The sequence below is a fragment of the Enhydra lutris genome, unplaced genomic scaffold (genome assembly GCF_002288905.1).
Source record: "Enhydra lutris kenyoni isolate GAN:26980312 unplaced genomic scaffold, ASM228890v2 scaffoldscaffold1, whole genome shotgun sequence".
Taxonomy (NCBI): domain Eukaryota; kingdom Metazoa; phylum Chordata; class Mammalia; order Carnivora; family Mustelidae; genus Enhydra; species Enhydra lutris.
The window spans coordinates 44,266,512-44,286,208 of NW_019154085.1; the positions used below are offsets into that span (position 1 = coordinate 44,266,512).

At 45.0% G+C, this 19,697-nt stretch overlaps 1 protein-coding gene across 5 annotated transcripts in view; it reads right to left on the reverse strand.

Moving 5' to 3' along the window:
• Positions 1-349: 349 nt before the first annotated feature.
• LOC111141881 (collagen type VI alpha 3 chain) overlaps positions 350-19,697 on the reverse strand; it is a 78,043-nt gene continuing 58,695 nt past the window's right edge. For all 5 annotated transcript variants that reach the window (XM_022494744.1, XM_022494734.1, XM_022494731.1 and 2 more), the window contains 8 exons: positions 19,166-19,262; positions 17,565-18,263; positions 16,065-16,170; positions 13,594-14,012; positions 12,296-12,559; positions 11,152-11,247; positions 1,661-1,825; positions 350-1,011 (listed from right to left, as the gene is read on the reverse strand). In XM_022494744.1, the coding sequence (XP_022350452.1) occupies positions 971-1,011; positions 1,661-1,825; positions 11,152-11,247; positions 12,296-12,559; positions 13,594-14,012; positions 16,065-16,170; positions 17,565-18,263; positions 19,166-19,262 (1,887 nt within the window). In that variant the 3' untranslated portion in view covers positions 350-970. The remainder of the gene's footprint in view (positions 1,012-1,660; positions 1,826-11,151; positions 11,248-12,295; positions 12,560-13,593; positions 14,013-16,064; positions 16,171-17,564; positions 18,264-19,165; positions 19,263-19,697) is intronic.

Consider the following 19,697-nt stretch of genomic DNA (forward strand, 5'->3'; position numbering starts at 1 on the left):
AAGGCACCACAGGGCCACAGAGAGCTGCCATGCTGGTGGGCTGAGCCATGGTCTCCCTGCACCCCATGATAGAGCAGCCTTGTCCCTCCCCTAGAAACAAAAGGGTGGTGGTGGGCTGGGCCGCACTCCTCCAGCCTGGGGTCCTCATGACAGCAGGTGCTATGGAAATATGACAGCCAGTAACACCAAACCCATGACACTTTCAATATACTTTATTAAAAAGTTTCTTTGTATAAATTTCCTAAAATTTTTAAAATTAAAATTAAACACCCTCCCCCACCCTGCACCAAAAAAAAAAAAAAAAAAAAAAATCACAACATTAGAGGAATGCCAAAAATATTCTCTATTATGACTTTCTTTTCATTCTTTAATGAAGGCATTGGTCCCACAACAGTGCACAAAGATTTAGGGATTTTGCTTCCTTCTAAAACTAGGTCATTTGTTAGAGGCTTTAGAAAAGGAAAATTAGCTTGAAATCTAATCTAGGAAATTAGGGAAGTTAAAAAAAAAAAAAAGTTGGACTCTTGTTTCTTCGCCATACAAGGCTTTCCATCTAAAGTCGTGCTTACTGGAGAGGGAAGAAATGAACCAAGCAGAAGTATACAGATAGCGGTGAAATGTGGAGTTCCATCCTAGACCTTACACGTGCCCGAAACAGGCAGAGTGTGAAACTCCAGGCGGAGTCGGAGTTTATAGAAATGTTCACATGAACACCGGCCATGGGTAACTATTACACGACGTTCAAAGTATACGATATAACTGCCCGGAGACAGAGAGCGTTGGGTCCACAGACACATTTAGCACCATATTGATGGGTCATGCGGCAGAATGGCTCCTCCCAAGTTCGAGTGTAAATCAAAGCAGGAAATGGAACAGTGCGAGGATGTCTATACCCAGAGCTTCTACAGAGACGAGTTGCAACGGCTGACTCCTTCTTCTTCAAGAGGTATGTGCTACTAGTCGTCCACGCTTAAGTCCCCATGGCAGCAATGACTCCGGGGTTGACGAGCGCTGAGTGTTGATGGACGGGGCAGATGGGGGAGGGCGAGAAAGAAGTGCAGGGGTAAAAGCCATGTTAGTGACCAAAAAGGACATGGTGTTTCTCACGAAAATTGTCCTACGGCCTCTGGTTTTCCTCCCTCATCTCGCTTTTTTGCTGAGTGTCTTTCACAGCTCACCTGGCCCTCCCTGGCCCAGGTTCAGGGCCTTGTGTGCAGTGTGAGCGGGTTTGCTGCCTTGCCCGGCCCCAGGGCCTTTGTGCACCCTGTGCTCTTCCCATTCTGGCTCTGGCCAGGCTCTCGTATCAGCAGTCAAGTTGACCAACACCATGGTGACAGTGGGTGGTCCCAGTGTAAACAGCAGTGTTTAGAGGAAGCATAATTATTTAAAGATGAAGAGGGAGGAATAGTCGGGTGTGTCTTCCCTCGTTGGCAAGAATCCAAGTATACAAATACGTTTTTAGGAAATAATGATAATTCAGAAAATGAATTTCCTGTGTTTTATTTGAATTATCTTCCTTATCTAAAGATACCATCCACTTCCTCTGTCACAGCTCTCATAATCATTGTCATTCAAATATCTTCACAAGGTGAAAAATTGGCCTGGATCTCTTCTCTGACTTACAAAAGCCACAGACACAAAAGGATCATGGGTCACTTACCAGGAGCGCAAACCGTTTCACATTCTTTCTGTGAATTAAATCTGTTTTCGTTGCCACTGCAGCCTCCGTACCAGAATCTCATGCAGCTTTTGGTCTCCACATCATAGTACCATTTTAACATGAATTTCCTGCAAGTTCCTTCTTCTTTGGGCAACTTACATATGTCTTTAATAACAGGATGAGAAAAGAGTTTTCATTAGGACACACAAGGGACAAGCCGCAGCCAGTGCATGGGGCTGAAGGTCTCGACACAAGGTTGTCAGAGCAAAGAGGAGAGTTTTGAGGAGGAAGACCCTCTTAGCTTCGCCAGGCCCTGCCTCCACCCCTGGCTGTGGGATGCATGTGATTCTCAATAAAGGCAATAATACAATGACCTTGATGGAAAGACCTCGCTAACTTCCCTCCGATCCCAAATGCAAGCCATCATTATCGGATACTTTCAGAAGAAATGAACTGTGTTTTCTCCTTCCAGCCATGGGGCCATTTGTTTTCTAATTCCTTCGCTATTAAAGCCCCATGGAAGGAACTACATCTTAATAAAAACTATGTCGTTTTCTACTCCCCGGCAAAGTAGCAACTACACTCTGTCAGAATATAGTTAAAATAAAGCCATACATTTCATGACAAGACAAGCAGATGGGGAATAAAAGTTAAAGTTGAAAAGAAAAATCCTTTTTGAATCTGTGCGTTTGTGTTTGCGCACGCACGCATGTGTGTGTGTGTGTGTGTGTGTAGCTGAGGGCCTTTGAGAGTAGCCAAATTAAACAAGTAAAAGAAGTGTTACCACTGATCTAAAACCCATGATGGCAAAAATGTCACAGAGCAAAGCTATTTTGAAGACACAGAAGCATTCTTTTTCCAGTTAAGGAAGTTTATGTTTTAAATGCATACTTCTGAAACATCGAGCTGCAAAGTAGAAGCTACACTCTCTCCATGATGCCTGGAAAGAAAAGTTTACAGCCCTTCCACAGTAAAACGTCTATTTACAGAGTTTTCTGGCAAACTCCAGAGCATGCTGGGAAAGAGAGGCATTACTGTCAACCATTATCCAAAAGTTTGAAAACCGTAAACCTTCCTTCAACAGAAGTCCCTGGAGTGGATGATGCTGCACGTTTATGGGAGTAGCCAACGTGCCAGAGTCACCAGCCCCCCACCCCGGTCCCTCAGGGCTGACATCTCCATGGGCCTCTGTCCCCACCCCTGTGGGTTGCCCTCAGCTGCCCTCAGATCTGAGGGCCTGCAGATATGATTGCACCAAGAAGTAAAAGATAAACCAAGGTCTTGGACTAGAGAATCAAAGCTTGGGTCAACCATCATGGACCAGACTCAGAGGTACCCAGGACTGAGGCTCAGCATTGGCCTAAAACACCCCCTGATCACCTGGGGAGGCCATGATGCAGACACAAAGACTGGGAGTTCCACAGTATCTCCTAATTGTATACCCTCTCAGAGGCCCAGAAAACCAGAAGGTAGTTGGAAGAACCAATGAGTCCAGAATGAAATGATGACAATTTAGGAAAACAACTTTTTTCCACTTGAAAAAAGTTTTCAGCCAACTGAAGGAAAATGCCTTGTTTTCCAGAAATGTCATGCAGGGGACAGAGAAAGGCAAAATTATTCTACCACCAAAGCTTACCCCTTTTTTGCCAGTGGATTCCCCTATTCATGGGAAGCTCAGACCAAATGGTAACCCTTTCCCTCCCTTCTCTCCCCCCTAGCATCCCCTGCATGGTTCATGTTCATTCCATCTTTGTTCCAAATGCTCTCAGTCCTGGCCACTTGTGTTCGACTATTCTGTTCCCACTCTTCCTCACACTCCTGAAACGGATACGAATTTTCCCAGACCCAAGGACACACAGCTTGAGGCCACCCAATGAAAGGACACTCTGCTCCCTCACTAGTTGCTTTCTGGCTTCCTGGGATTTGTGCCCTTAATGTCCAGCCCCAAACTCTTGCCCTTGTATCCTACACCCTTGGTGCCAGTGATGGTCGCTGCTAAGACCCTATAGGGTTTACCAGCATGGCACAGGGTGCTGGCACTGTGGACATGCAGAAATCTGGTAGAGCAAGAGAAATGTATTCATGAGGGCCCCACACTGTAAAGAGACTGAAACATGGGATTCTTCATTTTTAAGCATGAAAATGGGACATTTGATCCTTAAGAAGCCTTGTACTTTTAAATTACCATCATCTTGGTTTCCGGGACACGCCATGCAGACTGCACTCACCAATGCTGTGTCTATGCTGAAACAACCATTTAAAAGACACAAAAATAAAAATGTCTTATGTCCAAAGACATGTGGTTTGAAGGACTTCATCGAGCTTCTCCCCAGAACAAGTCTTTGGACACAACAGTTGCTCACAAGCTCTCTCCAAAATGAGCACAGCCTGGAGGGAGCCTGGGGTCCTCTCCAATGTGAGAGTGTGGTCTGGCTGCCCGTGTGCTAATTTTCTCTTCCATATATCGAGAACTCAAGAGGAACCGAAAGAGTTAACAAAACCAAAAGACAACTGACAGAATGGGAGAAGATATTTGCAAATGACATATCAGATAAAGGGCTAGTGTCCCAAATCTATAAAGAACTTAGCAAACTCAACACCCAAAGAACAAATAATCCAATCAAGAAATGGGCAGAGGACATGAACAGATATGTCTGCAAAGAAGACATCCCGATGGCCAACAGACACATGAAAAAGTGCTCCATATCACTCGGCATCAGGGAAATACAAATCAAAACCACAATGAGACACCACCTCACACCAGTCAGAATGGCTAAAATTAACAAGTCAGGAAATGACAGATGCTGGCGAGGATGCGGAGAAAGGGGAACCCTCCTACACTGTTGGTGGGAATGCAAGCTGGTGCAACCACTCTGGAAAACAGCATGGAGGTTCCTCAAAATGTTGAAAATAGAACTACCCTATGACCCAGCAATTGCACTGCTGGGTATTACCCTAAAGATACAAACGTAGTGATCCGAAGGGGCACGTGCACCTGAATGTTTATAGCAGCAATGTCTACAATAGCCAAACTATGGAAAGAACCTAGATGTCCATCAACAGACGAATGGATAAAGAAGATGTGGTATATATACACAATGGAATACTGTGCAGCCATCAAAAGAAATGAAATCTTGCCATTTGCGACGACGTGGATGGAACTAGAGGGTATCATGCTTAGCGAAATAAGTCAATCAGAGAAAGACAACTATCATATGATCTCCCTGATATGAGGGAGAGGAGATGCAACATGGGGGGTTAAGGGGGTAGGAGAAGAGTAAATGAAACAAGATGGGATTGGGAGGGAGACAAACCATAAGTGACTCTTAATCTCACAAAACAAACTGAGGGTTGATGGGGGGAGGGGGTTGGGGGGGTGGGGTTATGGATATTGGGGAGGGTATGTGCTATGATGAGTGCTGTGAAGTGTGTAAACCTGGCGATTCACAGACCTGTACCCCTGGGGATAAAAATATATTATATGTTTATAAAAAAATAAACAAAATTAAAAAAAAAAAAAGAGGAGCCGAAAGGACAATAGGGAGTGACAATGGTCAATAACCATTCCTGATTCACTTTTGCCCAGAATAATGTAAATAGACTTCATCTTAAAAGACAGACTTGAGGAGCTGCCTGATGCCGATCACCATCTGGTGAAACTTTCTGGTGAAACGGTGACTGGTCATGGGCATCAGTGAGCATCCAAACACAAGGAGAAACAGAGACCAGCACAATGTCTAGAAAACCCTGCCAGGGAATCCCAACTGTTCACAAAAGCTTCAGGAGCCATCCTAGGAATCCTAGAACAGAACCATGGGGTGCAAGGCACCCTCAGAAACACAGTCTATTTTTGTCACAAAGACATGTGCGCGTTCAGGCGTGTGTGAGCATGCCCAAGCATCGTATTCGTGGAAATCAGGAAAGATATTGATCAGGTCATTAACAGTGGTCATAAGCATTGCAACGAATGTTTTCTTGTGTTTTCCCATATGTTGTGGATTCTCAACAATGACTACCTATGATATTACACTTTGAAAAAGAAACTGCATTCCATTGAAAAATATTGCCCCTTTTTTTTTTATATAGTTTTGAGATTTCTTCCTTGAGCAAAATTGGTGTGTGGAATGGAGGGGTGGGTGTTTATGCTGCGATTGTTAATATGTGTACATATGCTCCTCATTGATGTAATGGTTTCAAACATAAGGAGGTTTAATAGACCCAGCATAGTTGATGTGGAATCAGGTGCTTCCAGCCAAAGAAGCAGGTATGATTTGCCTGAATGAGTGAATGCCTGAGTCTACATCTGAGCATAAGCTGGGTCAAAGGGTACAGAGGAAACTTTGTATTTTAACCTTATTTTGAACGTGACTGTGGTTAAGGTTTGGGGGGGTCCTTTGCTTTTTACATCTTGACCAATGGATTTTTATTTTTTAGCATTTTTATATTTCACAATAAAAAAATGGCAAATACCCTGTGATCCTCCTCATAACCCAAATATTGTCGTTGATACAGACACATCTTCACACAACAGCAAACCAACAGCCTTGGAAAGGCTATTTCTCTTCTACCAAGCAGAGAAAATATTTATAGCTGTTTAGCCGACCTCAATCTGTGAGGTTAAGTTCATTCTATAAATGAGCATTAACATAAAGTCATCTATTTTCCTCATTACGCCATTTTGTGCCAGTCAATGTGACAGACTGGAACACAGTCAGCCAAATGCTGTATTTCATCCAATCTAAGATATCTTAATTTCAATGTGCACTATTATTTTATATCCCCCTAAGTAGGACAAAACACTGTCAAAAGCATGCCATGTCATCAACTGTGAGTCACACTTCAATTTCAGAAGTCTTACTAGGGGAAAATATTGAATTTTAGAATCAATAAAATAAGTAAAACATTGAAGAACTTCCTTCAGAGCTATGTGACTCACTAACACCTGACCAAAGTGGTTATTTCTACAGATTGTTAATTTCTAGAATAAGTAAAAAAGAATGTTATACATTCGGGGAGTTATCTGGGCTCTCTTTTGCATTGAAACTTCTCCAATACATATGGGGCAAGCCAATAACTTAGAATTCTCTATGTAATATTGGAAAAAGTTAATTTTCTGAGAAAGAAGAACTGTGTGTTGTTTAGAAACCTTGGAGTCTTTCTGTTAGCAGTGATATCCATAGAAAATATCTATCCAAGTCCTCTTTAGCCAAAAACAAGGATGAAGGAAATGTGCCCAAAACCTAAAGCCAAAATTAGCAATTCTGTAGCAGTCCCAAAGCTAACCACAACAAAAAGGGGCACAGGCATGCCCACTGGTTTTAAAGGTTGTGAGAATTGCTGAAAGGTTGGTTTAGTTGTTGCTAACTGCCCTTACAGGCAGCAAATGCATCACAGAAAAGTGGATGTGATTCTTTTAGATCCTGAGAAGAGCATAATGTGGGATGGGATTTTTTGGAATGTGGGGATTTGTTTTGCTTGGCTGAAAAAAATGCAAGTACTAACCATTTAAAATGGAATTGTGTAATACTGCAAAGCCTAGAACCCTGAGGGGTGAGTAATGAGGCCGTCGGTCTGTCACTGTCGTCAACCTTCCCCTCAAAGTCCAGGCCTTCCTGGTACACAAATACTCAATGCTGAAGAGGGCCAGACCTTATCTGGGGGAGAAAGGATGCCCTCACTAGCTCCTCCCAGTATGTGTCTACATCAAACAAAGGAGTGCCTAATAAAGGAATATCTGTTAAGCATAATTTCCAAATTGTCCAACGTTTACCTATACCAACGAAAAGTCAAGATGTAAAACTGCTCACTCTTCTTCCTCTCCATCAGATGACATGGACAGAGGACTTTACATTTAATAGGTATTCACCCACAAGTCCCTACACAGATTCAAACACTGGTCACCATGTGTTCTAAATCCAAAGTGCTAGGCTATAACAAACTACGGTTCCTTAAGGGAGAATCAAACCCCAGAGAATTTTTATTCATGGAGGTTTAAAAAAGAAAAAAGACAAAGAAAAGTATCTAACATTTGATCCTGGGATATGGACACATCTCTGTAACTACAAGCCATGCTTCTAATTAACCAGTTCAATTAAACTACACTCACGTCAACAGATAAAAATTAGCTTTTAAATTTAATTTTGCCTGCATTATCAAGAAAATACATCTTTGGAGAAATACTGCATGGTATGGTAATTGATCTTTGGATGCAAAATATGCAAGCCACTACTGGGCATGAATACAGTCTATATATATATATATACATATATATATATATATATATATATATATATATATATATATATATATATGGACATATAATGTATTATCTGCCATCAGGCTTACATATTTCACAGCCCTCACCATAGCACATACCCTCCCCAATGTTCATAACCCAGCCACCCTATCCTAACCTCCCACCCCCCCGTTAGTATATTTTTAAAAAGTTAACTTTATAAAATGATTCATTATCACTCTTTTTCTACCTGCAAAAAATATGAATGTCATAGAAATGTTTTTCTCCCTGGGGAAAATTCCCAAGAGGACTTCATTATAGCAGGGAAGTGGGGGAGGGAGAGGAGGCTGGGAAAGAGGGGAAGCTTTCACCTCCTGATTCTGACTCCCAATTCCATTGTGAGATGTAAACATTTCACAATAAATATCAAATTGGTTTCCTTCAAAAAGAGCTTCCAAAAATGCCGTGCACGTGCACACCTACATGTATTCGTTGAGTAAATGTGTGTGAAGGGCCTTCTCCAGCCAAGTGCTATTTTCTTACTGTGGGGCGAGGGGTGGTGACTGAGGGCCTTGTTCTTGAGCATGGCATGCAGTAGGCAACTGATGAATCACTGAAACTAATGATGTACTTACTATATGTTGGCTAATTGAATTTAAATTTTCAAAAAGCAAGTTATATCTTCACACTAACTTGAATCCCTAGCTGGGAAACACACAGCTATGCATGTGCCCACACAGGGAAGGGTTAAAAAACCTCTAAGTTCTGGGCTTGAGGTTACATAGTAACCACCATGAAAGAGAAAGGTTAGGATCATCTGTATCTAACTACTTGTAACCATGAAAGACTCACACGTCCCCCTAACAAAAAAACTTTTCCCTGTCACATGGTGAGAGGAGACCTAAGTGGTAAAAAGGTCTGGATTAAAAGGACTTTCTTAAGTCTGAACCTATGACTCAGTCTTAAACAACAAACATAACAGCCCAGCCAGATTCTTGTTTAAAGATTACATTGTTTATATTAATTAAATACCGTTTATATATTTGTGTTCCTCCTGGACCACACATAAGAAAACCAGAAACATGCCCAAAGCTCACCATGGAACTTACTCTCAGTCATTTTCCTTCAATGAAGCACTGGATTTGCAGGAATTTTGTATTTCCTACACTCTGGGAGGGGTAGCATTCCCAGTGAGTGGGGAAGCAAGAGCACAGTGACTTTGAAGTTATGATTTCTGTCCTGACCATATCTTGGGGGAAATCCTAGTGAGTTCTTTGCAGCTTCTGTCTGAGTTCAAGCGCCATGGTGGGAACCCAGTCACCATGCAGGGGACTCAAGCAGGGAGCGGGAGTGGTTTAGGAGCTGCAGGTGTCCCAGTGCAGGGGACAAAGGCTCATTCAGCCTTCTGATTCAGGACTCAGAAGACTGCTTCTGTGTAGAGACTTGGGTATCTTCTCCATCCCTAACCCTACTTCCCATTGTGTTAGTTTGAATTGAAAATTAGAACATTAAAAGTGTACAAAATCTTTTTCAACAGCCCCTAACAAGTTCAAGTTTAAATTACCCAGTCTACCTTGAATTCCTGAATCGTTCCCATAAATTTAGATCGAGAGAAGAGAATGTCTTGCTCTTCTGTCAATCCTTCCAACAGGAAGGCTGCAGGAGTTTGAAAAACACACGTCTGTCTCTACCACAGACCGATTCCTAAATTTGTGTCCAAAAGCGAGTTATTTTAAGTACTTTTCAGTTATATAAGTTATTCATTGGCTTAGAGTAATTACACGTCTATGTGTATAATAGTTCCACAATTCCTGCTGTGACTCGGTTTCTCTCTAATAACTCTTGATGCCACATGTCAGTCTGGATGCAGCTGAACTAAGGATGATGGACAGACAGATGTATACAGATGTAGAGACAGAATATAGATACACATACAGATACAGATAATAAATACAGCTGTAAACACAGACATGGCTATAAGGGAAGCCTCTTGATGGAATAGAATATTCTAGCAACAGAGAAGATTCTCTTCAGAAACAACTAAAAGAATCAAGAGGTCTCTTTCTGCAAGTGCCCCGAAGAGATGGATGTGTGGAGTCAGAAATCATCCAATTTTGTGTAAACACAGATGAGACAGGACACAGTCTCCACAGAAAGGGTAAGATGAAGAAACAGACATCATTTTAAAAACTTACAGAGGAAAGAGAAACATGAGGAATCCTGAAGAAAGGCCCAGAAAGCAGTGTGCCGGGGCTTCTGGCAAGGCAGTGCATACAGAGAAGGCACAGGGCTTTTCAATCCAGCCCCAAAGCAGCAAGCCTCAGTAAATGCCTTTGGTCAGAGTCAATTACAGAAAGAAACACTGTAAAGAGGAATGCCTTCCTCCTAGGGACAGTGGCCAGTACATTAAAGAACAAGGACTTGTCCCCAGTGAGTGGAAGTCTTTGGCTTTGGGGCCCATAAAAAAATACAGTATGCAAATGCCCATGAAATTTTGACTTTGGGTATTACTGCCAACATCTTTTGCAGGACACCCATAAACAGAGCGTATTAACTGTATCAATAACCAGTCTCTCATGGGTGAACACTCCAAGCTCACATTCCACTGAATGAGGGCTGAGGTCACACAGAGTCGCAAGGTCCCACTGCCCATGACAAAAGCATGTAAACAGCTCTCTGTTCCAGAAACAGGTACAACCCACCACTGATTGAAATATGCACACACTCAGGCTCAGGCACACAGACACGGGGATGATAGACTAAGGCAGGTTGTGTACTTAGGGAATTAGGATAAGAATGTCCACCCCAGGGGTCACTTCCAAACCCACTTATTTCACGTGTCCTAATCTGTTTTGTGTTCTTTTAAGCAGTTGTTATTAGATAAAGTCACTGAGGGGGCAAGTTGCTATGCTTCCAGCATCATAAGCCATAAATCAGCTCCAACCCCAATAGGAGTAACAGGGGAATCTGATCAAGAGACACATGAATTCTTGGCTCCAGCCCCAAAGCAATTCCCATCTAGTTTTCTTGAAGAGACTGGTGACAGGAAAGGAAAGTGACCATTTACAACTTGGACTATGCAGAATAAGACCACATTGGGCCACAGAGAGCCCACTGGGAACTTTCCCACAGAAGTCAGGCTTGCCTGAGAATTAGAACCCCAGCAGACAACCTAGAATCCAGGTTTCAAAGGTTTGAGAAGGTCTGGAAGGAGGCTTTTAGTGCTGTTAATGGACTTATTACTCTCACAACTCACCTGTCTCACCACCAGCCACCGGTTCCGTGCTCACCATGAGATTGATGGTTGAACTAGAAGCCGACCTTGCTTGTAGAGAGGGAAGCTGAACTTTCTCTAGAAAAGAAAACACGTGCAACCAGTAGGAAACCCAGAAGCTAAAGGGCTTAGGAATTCTCAGGGACCAAGGCAAGCAACCTTTCCAGGTGAAGAGCTCACATGAGGGCAACACCCACCAAGTCTCTACAGACACTACGGATGTCTGTCGTCGGCAAGTTCCACTCATCTCAACAAGCAAATGGAGGAAAGCTCTGAAAATTTCCCACATAACCGCTTCTGCTTCCATCCATGAAAAAAGAGACCTGGGGTTGAAGGGTCTTTGCAGTCCTATCTTCATGGATTACATGGTAACTGCTGGGAATTCCCTTTCCTCAGGCAGAGTTCCTTGATCTTAGTGACATTGACCCCAGGGAAAGGAATGTGGACCCCTCTGCATCCCAGGAGCAGCATGGGTCAAGAAGAAGGGGGTTGGGGGAATCTGGGAGAACTCTGAAAGGTCAGGGGTGTGAAAAATAACAGAGACTAGAATGCATGCAAGAGTAGGTCTCAGGTCTCGGTGCCACAAAGGAGCCAGGGGGACAATGGGACACGGAGGGCAGAGCCACGGAGGGCAGACCCCAGCATGGTGAACTAGGGAGGGGTGCGCTGAGCCCCATTGCACAGTGGCCATAGACATCCCATGGCCTTGGGATGTAAGATTGCATGGACTCGGTGACTCTGAGGAGCCAGAGTCTCGGTGGCACTCTGTGCTCATTGAACATGGAGACATACTTCAGAAACACGGTCATGGAGGGGGGTCGAGACCCCAGCCAGGACCCGTGAACCTACTTCTTTCTCTCAGAGTAGGGGCTGCCCTTGGGCCAGATGGATCCTCCTTCCTCCATGAAGTATCCCAAGACCCCAAGGGCACGGCAACAGTTCCCAAGGAACCCCGCCTTCCGTTGTGTTAATTTCTGAACCTGGGCATGCCCCAAACACACCCAGGAATTTGCTCTAACCTTGTTATTTCAGATTCAGTGAATCGGAATCATCCCCTTTATGTCCCATTTGAGGTTGCACATGGAAATATCAGGGACCGACTGTTCGGGGCTGACCGTGTACTCACTTGTGCTGAAGCTTCCTTGGTAAGTGGCTCTGACCTGCGACTTCAAGTAGCAGACCACGGCCACGTGGTACGTGTGGCCAGCAAGCAGGCCCCCAATGGCACGCTCCGTCACCGACAGGTTCTGCCGCAGCACCAGGGACTGGTCATGGGCCGAGGTGACGGTGAGGTCATAAAAGTAAGGGCTGGGGAGCTCGGGCCTCTCCCAGCGGAGTCTGGCGCTGTTCTCGGTGATGTCGGACACCTGGACCTCTCGGGATGCCTTCACTGGAAGACAGGTGAAGCACAGTGCAGAGATAAAGCTTAAAGCCCCACATGACTGTGACACACAGGCGACAGACAGCAATGGAAAGAGATGAATCGGCAGGCAACGGAACAGAAATTTAGGTGAGCAGGGCACCAATTTCTTGTTCGAGCTCCCCAGGAACATAAGTGTCGGAAGCTACCAACATCCATGAAAAATGGAATGCATCCTCTCGTTATTTCTCAGCAAGGTAAAGATCTATTCCTTTTCTATTGAGAATCGCTCCTGTTCAGGAAAGACTTTGAAAAGACACGGGCAAGCATTCAAGACAGAATGAGTCCCATCATTTAAAATGCACGAAGTCATGGAACTTTAGGACATGACCAGAAATTCTTTTAAAGGAATCCCTGCTTCCTGTCTGATCATCGAAGGAAGACAATTTCCACCTTTTCACAAACATATACATTCTGCCTTCACCTTTCCGTATGGTATGTGGCTCTCTAGTATATTCCCGCATCCGGAGAAAGAACAAAATAACTAACTCTGGGTCTCTGGAAGCCCACCCATCCTCATATCTAACTCCATCTGGAAGGTGTTTCCCCCATGGACAGCATTAGCACATATTCAGTCTCGGGAGGGAAGGCTCTGAGCTGCTGGTCAGCTCAACGGAGCACCCCACAATTCCCACAGCGTGCTGCATGGGATTTGTCCAGTAGGAATGTGCTTCTGCCCCACCCGGAGGTAGGGTTCAGGGCTTGGCCTGGGCAGGGGGAAAAGAGGCAGCAGAAGGTGGGAGACTCATCCCACCTGCTCTTTGTGTGGAGCTCACGAGCCTCAGAGAGGAAGAGGAAAACTGCTTTCTAACAGGAAAAAAAAAAAGCAATGTTTTGATAATTGTGCGCTCTGACCAGCGCCTTCTCAAGTACATGATCTAGAGGTACAAATCCTGGATCAATGACTGCATTTCACTTGATTTATAAACAGGCTTCAGGGGGAATGCCGTGAACACAGGAATCGAGGATGCCCCTCGCTGGCAGCCCTGAGCATGCTTTCTTACCTGCAGGCTTAGCAGGGGCTGGTTTGGTGGCTGCCTGTTTGGCTGCCTGGGGCTTGGGGGTCTCAGGTTTAGTGGCCACTGGTCTGGCTACAGTGGGGGGCCTTACAGCAGCTGGCTTTGGGGCCACTGACTTCGCGGCTGCCGGCTTTGCGGCCACTGCAGGTTTGACTGTGGCTGTCTTGGTGGCTTCGGGTTTGGTGGCCACGGGCCTCGAGGCCACGGGTCTCACAGCAGCTGGTTTAGGCGGGGCTGGCTTTGCTGCAGCCGGCTTCGAGGCCGGCAGGTTTACCACCGTCACTGGCTTGGTCGTGGTGGTCACCGGCTTGGTTGTGGTGGTCACTGGTTCTGTGGTGGTCACTGGCTTTGTGGTGGTCACTAGTTTGGATGTAGGACTTGAAGTTACATTATTCGGGATATTTCTGTTAAAACAAATCAAATATCATTTCAAACCATACATAGTTTTGCCTGCTCTCTAAAATTTACAAAAACATAATTCCCACGAGTTACATGAACTTTGCTGCTTTATCAAAACGCATGCAGTAGTTTTTATGTTTTACGGATAATATCGCGTACATTAAATTCCTTCCTTTTAGAATCTGTGCCACGGAAATGATATTGAAATGCATATAAAGTAATAGAATCATTAAAAATGAAGGCTGTATTGTACTATAAATATATCTGACATCTTGCTTTTAATTTATGAGCTATAGTAAATATTATGTCATTATCATTAACAATAATAATTTTTAAAATTGACCAACTGACGCATATATACCAAAAATTAAATGAAACCAGTTAATAATTACTCTCATTCTAAGAAAGTATCCACACAACAAAATGCTGCGTTGAGCTCCAAGTGATTAAGTCAGCATGTGCTTCCCTTCCCAGAGCTCACTGTGTGTATTTGTTTACATTATTTTGCAGGTGTTGTGGTATTTTTCACAATTTTTTGATCTATTACAAATCCCTGAAAAGCACAGCCACATAATCAGATGCAACAGCCCAGACCCAGGTGTCATTCACTCATTGTCCGGAGACAGACTCTCACTTATTCGTTGTCGGCCACTGCTCTAAGGCCCGAGCAGCCTATGTCCCAGGTGATGTCCTACAACTTCAAACACTAGGTTATAGTGTTCCTCCTGTTTTCCTGAAGATAAGGTGGAAGACAGTTCAGGGAGTGTTTGAGAGAAATCACAAAGATAACTAAGACAAGGAAAAGAGCTTCTGGACCTGGACAAGCAGGACACAGCTCACAGAACCCTCGGTAGCGATGGTCAGTCTGCTCAGCTGAGCACGGAGCCTGCCTTCAAGGACGAGGGTAAGAGCTGGAAGATTTCAGGTGTGAGAGATGGAGGTGGGCTCTCTGTCCCCACTCTGGAGGTCAAGCCGGGAGTAAGCCCCACACTAGTTTGTCAAGGATGTCAAGTCCACATCCCCCGGGTGCTACGGTCGGAAAGCTCTCCGACCTAGCAAGCATGACAGTCTGTGGCACTCCCTTGAGGGGGACAAACTGCTGGCACATTGCCTGGGCTCAGTTCCAGCCACCATGTCCCCGTCACCTCGCCCTATGTCACATGGCCACACAGCCCACCTCTCCGCGCTGGAGTTGGTAACACAGATGGAGCTGGGCCAGCATCCCTGTGGGTACAAGTTCCCCAGCCCCCACCGTCTCGTTGGCTTTCTCAGTAGAACACATACATTGCCTCCTAGGGTTACCACCATCACCTGTGTTATTGTAACACTAATCATTTTAAGATTTGGAGCCCATTTTTTGGTTAATGTAGTTCAATCCTTCTGTAGGATTGATACCAGGTGTAGTGGACTATTTCACCACATGGCCCCAATTTCCCACCCCTTCTGCCCCCATGCCCTTCACAATGGGCTATGACAAGGCCTCCCACTGAGTCAAGCCCCCAACTCTTGAATCTAGCCTGGCTGGCCGTTGGACGTGTATTGACCAATGGAATACGGCAGAAGTACCAGTGTGTTGGCTCCAGCCCAGGGCTCAAAAGGCCTCATGCCGTCTGACTTCTTTCATGGAACCTTGCCCATCCACCTGGAAGCAAACCTCCAACCTAGCCTCCTGGAGAAGAAGAGGCCACATAAAGCAGAGGCGAGCCAACCAGCTGAGACCGTCTGGACCCCCATCCACAGCAGACAGGCTGCTGACCACAGACATAGAAGTGAGCCCAGCCGAGGCCAGAGGACTGTCCAGCTGAGCCCAAGAAAAACTGCTAACCCACAGAACTACAGATTAAATAAATAGTTGCTTTCAGCCATTAAGTTTTGGGGAGTTTGGTCTGCAACCAAAGCAAATGGTTACAACAGGTTGGAAAGAATGTTCCATATGACCTTTAGGAAGTCACATTTCCTGGATTTCATTGTCTTTACCCATAAGGTTAGGCATTGTCTGGGGGACCTCTGCATTCTCTCTACACTGTACTTTTCAAGACAATTATTATGATACTTACAATTGTTTGTGACCAAACTTCACAGGGTTCTTAATTGACACTTGGTCCCCTTGGAACCAATCACACTCTTTCCTGATATCTGGGGACAAGTAAAAAGCATTTTCACCTGGAAAGAAACAGAAAAAAAAATTTTTAAGATTTTATTTATTTATCTGACAGAGAGCCTGACATGGGGTTCAATCCCAGGACCCTGGGCAGGGATCATGACCTGAGCCAAAGGCAGACGCTTAATGAACTGAGCAACCCAGGAGCCCCAGGGGGGGAAAAAAATTAAGTGCACATGAGTCCCATGCAAATTAAAATTAATCTGCTAATGAGTTAAATGGATCACACAGCAGGCAGTCCATAAATATTTGTTAAATTAATTCATTCCTCCAGACAAGTTATATGTAGTAAATTTAAACATTAAGCACCATGGTCCTTGACCCATAAAACATCTCAAGCCAAAATCTTCTATTTGGCAATATTTGGATGATTGGATTGAAGAAAATATTTACCCAATGTCAGGAGGAGACAGGAATAAAAGAAAAAATCAAACAGAGTTGAACAAGTTCGAAGCCCTTGAACATCAAATGGTAACCAAATTACTTCTTACGTTTTCTCAATTTTGTGTTTAATAAAATTGTTTTTAATCTTCAGAAGGTAGTGACTGTGGCCCCAGGGTGAACTTGCTGCCTCACTTTCGCTTCACGCTTTTTCTCTAATGCTTTTGAGGGACAGGCCTTCACAAATGTGAATACAGTTTTCAAGGACCTCACCTTTCCCGAGAGTAATAAACTCTCTGTACATACATGTTCGTCCCTAACTTCCAGAGCTCCCTCAGAGGTTAGATACTCTCCCGTGCTGCCTTGGGGCTGGCTGTGTACTGTGCCGGGCCCTGGAGCACAGGGGAATCAATGCATCTCCTCAAGGACCGTCCAGTCTACCGGGAACACAGGCCACAAAGGAATAACCAGCAGGCCATGGAGTAGATAAGTAGATAGGGCGCAGGTTAAAGATGACAAAGCCTTGGGAGTGGGGAGCATTCATGGTGAGTAGAGGCAGCTAGGGATTTGCTTTGAAGCTGAATGTGGGTTTGTCACTAAAGCGGGGAGGAGATTCACATCAGCAAAGGTCCACGGTTTCCAAGTGTGGGGGTTGTGGCTAAGCCCAGATCAACACAAGGCCTTTGAGGAGCTTCCCCACTTATGATGTCATGCACAATGTGCACTTGACCCGTGTTCACTCTCAGGAACACAGGGTCTATGGCTGAGAGATGCCAGTCCAATTTGGCTGAAAAAGTGAGTGAACGAGGACAGAATTTCCATGTGTTCACAGCCAACCTGGCTTCTAAAGGGTGTCTATGACATGGCAGGTGTCAATACATATGTGTTGGATGAATGGACAAGTCAACGTCAGTACACCAGACATCTTCTCCATAGCCCCATGTCCCAGAGAGCCCAAGGCTACGAGCTGGCAGAAAACCCTGGACCAGCCCACACTGTCTGATGTAGGACTTACTGCTGACAAAGGATGGTAACAACCTCCCAAAGCGCATCAGAGGCTCTTCGTTGAGTTCAGTCGACTTATCCAGTAGTTTGAAGAAGACGTCATTTGGCTCGCTGGCAAAGCCGTATACCTCCTTGATGTTCACCTTCCTGCCAATGCTGAGAATCACAAAGAAGTAACCCTTGCATTTGGCCTGCAAGATGATTCTCTGGGCCTCTTCCAGCTGCTCCTTCTCCACCTCTCCCGTCAGCATCAGAACCATGATCTTCAGGTCCCGTGGGTTGGGGGCGCTTTCAAAGACGTTCTCTATGGTGTATTCAATGGCACTGCCCAGGTCCCTGGTCCCCTGCAGCTGTGTCATTCTGCTGTGGAGAAAGTCCACCAGTTTCTCCTTGGAGCTGTAGTCAGTCAGGGAGAATTCCACCTTCACGGGCGGCACGCTGGCGTTCCCCACAGACTCGTAGGGTGCATGCTGCACAACGGCTACCCTGGTGAAGTGCTGGGAGGCCTTGGGGTCTGAGCTGAGGTCCAGCTGTCTGACCAGGTACCCTATGTACTTCCTCATTTCATTGAACTGGAACAGAGTGGTGGACTCAGAGCTATCTAGGATGAACGCCATGTCAATGTCTGCATCACTGCCAGCCGCTCTCCTGTCCCTGAAGGAAGGCCTCCAGCTGCCAAATCCACAGGATGGGTCAATGTTGCAGATGTCTAGAAAGAAGCATGGAAACCCATTTATTCTGTGACTCCCACAGCAAGATATTGTACGTCAGTGTGCTGAGAGTCGGGGGTAATTAAAATCGTCACATAATATAGAAGCCCATTTATAGCTTGATGCCGTTTTGTGGCCAGATTTCAGTTCTCATCATCTAACCCTAAATGAAACAAATCAGGAAGCTAAAGTCCTTGTTAGTACACTATGGGACTGACATTAGAAGAAGAGAAAGAGGAAGAGGAGGAGGAGAAGAGGAAGAAGGAGGAGGAGAGGAAGAAGGATGAGGAGGAAGAGAAGGAGAAGTAGAAGAAGAGGAGGAGGAAGAGAAAGGAGAAAAAGGAAAAGCAGAAGGAGGAGGAGGAGGTGGAGGGGAAGGAGGAGGAAGAGGAAGAGGAGGAGGAGGAGTGGGAGGAGGGGGAAGACATAGGGAAAGGATGCGGAGGAGAAGGGCAGAGGAGGAAGAAGAAGGAAAAAAAGAAAAGAAGAGAAGAGGAGAGGAAAGGAGAGAGGAGGAGAGAGAGGAAGGAGAAGAGAGGAGAGGAGAGGAGAGGAGAGCGAAAGGAAAGGAAAGGAAACTATTTCTTTGCCACTCTTGGAAGAAATGTGTTCCAGAAAGTCACAAAGATCAACAATTGAAATCTGAACTCTAAGGTCAAACTGTAAACAAAGCTGACTTTTTCCTTTATTTCCCATAAAATCAATCATTCCCTAGAGAAGCTCTGTTTGAGGGGATCCACTCTAAATATGGAAGCTACCTATATAGGAATTTCACTGGTAAACATGCGGCTCTGTGAATCTTCATTTAACACAACCCCTTTCCATAAATGGCAACTATTCATTCAAGTGTCGCTCTATGGATAGCATGCTTTGTAACAGATTTCCTAGAGAAGCCCCTTACCCAGGCAAACATGACACGTGAGGACATTCTTCAGGAAGTCCGTGAGATCTCTCCTAGCGGGGAGGACGAGTGCATGTCCCACCGCTGTGTTATTGATCTGGTTGAAACAAAAGGAAATGGCTGGTAGGAGTGTCCATGGTAAGGAACTACTTGAAATGGAGCTCAGGAGGAGAGTCACCTCAGAAAAATAAACCACCCAACAGATTCAGTATCCTCTCGGGGGTTTTCTTGGTACCCTTGATACCTTATCAGTATCCTCTTGGGGGTTTTCTTAAGGAGGAGCTACTGAGCTTAATAGGAAAACACAGGTTTTCTTCTGTACAGATGAGCTACAGTTCAAATCCCACTGCTGTCCTTTCTGTCAGTTTCCTCAGCTGCAAAATGGGGATAATGGTAAATTCCTTCTAGGGGCTAGTGGGAACATGAGTAATATGGCTATTTTTAGCAGCAGTTCCAGCCACTGACAAAGGGTAGCCCCATCCTCTCCAGCTCTCCCTGGTCCAGAAAAGGATATAACGGCAAAGCAAGTAAT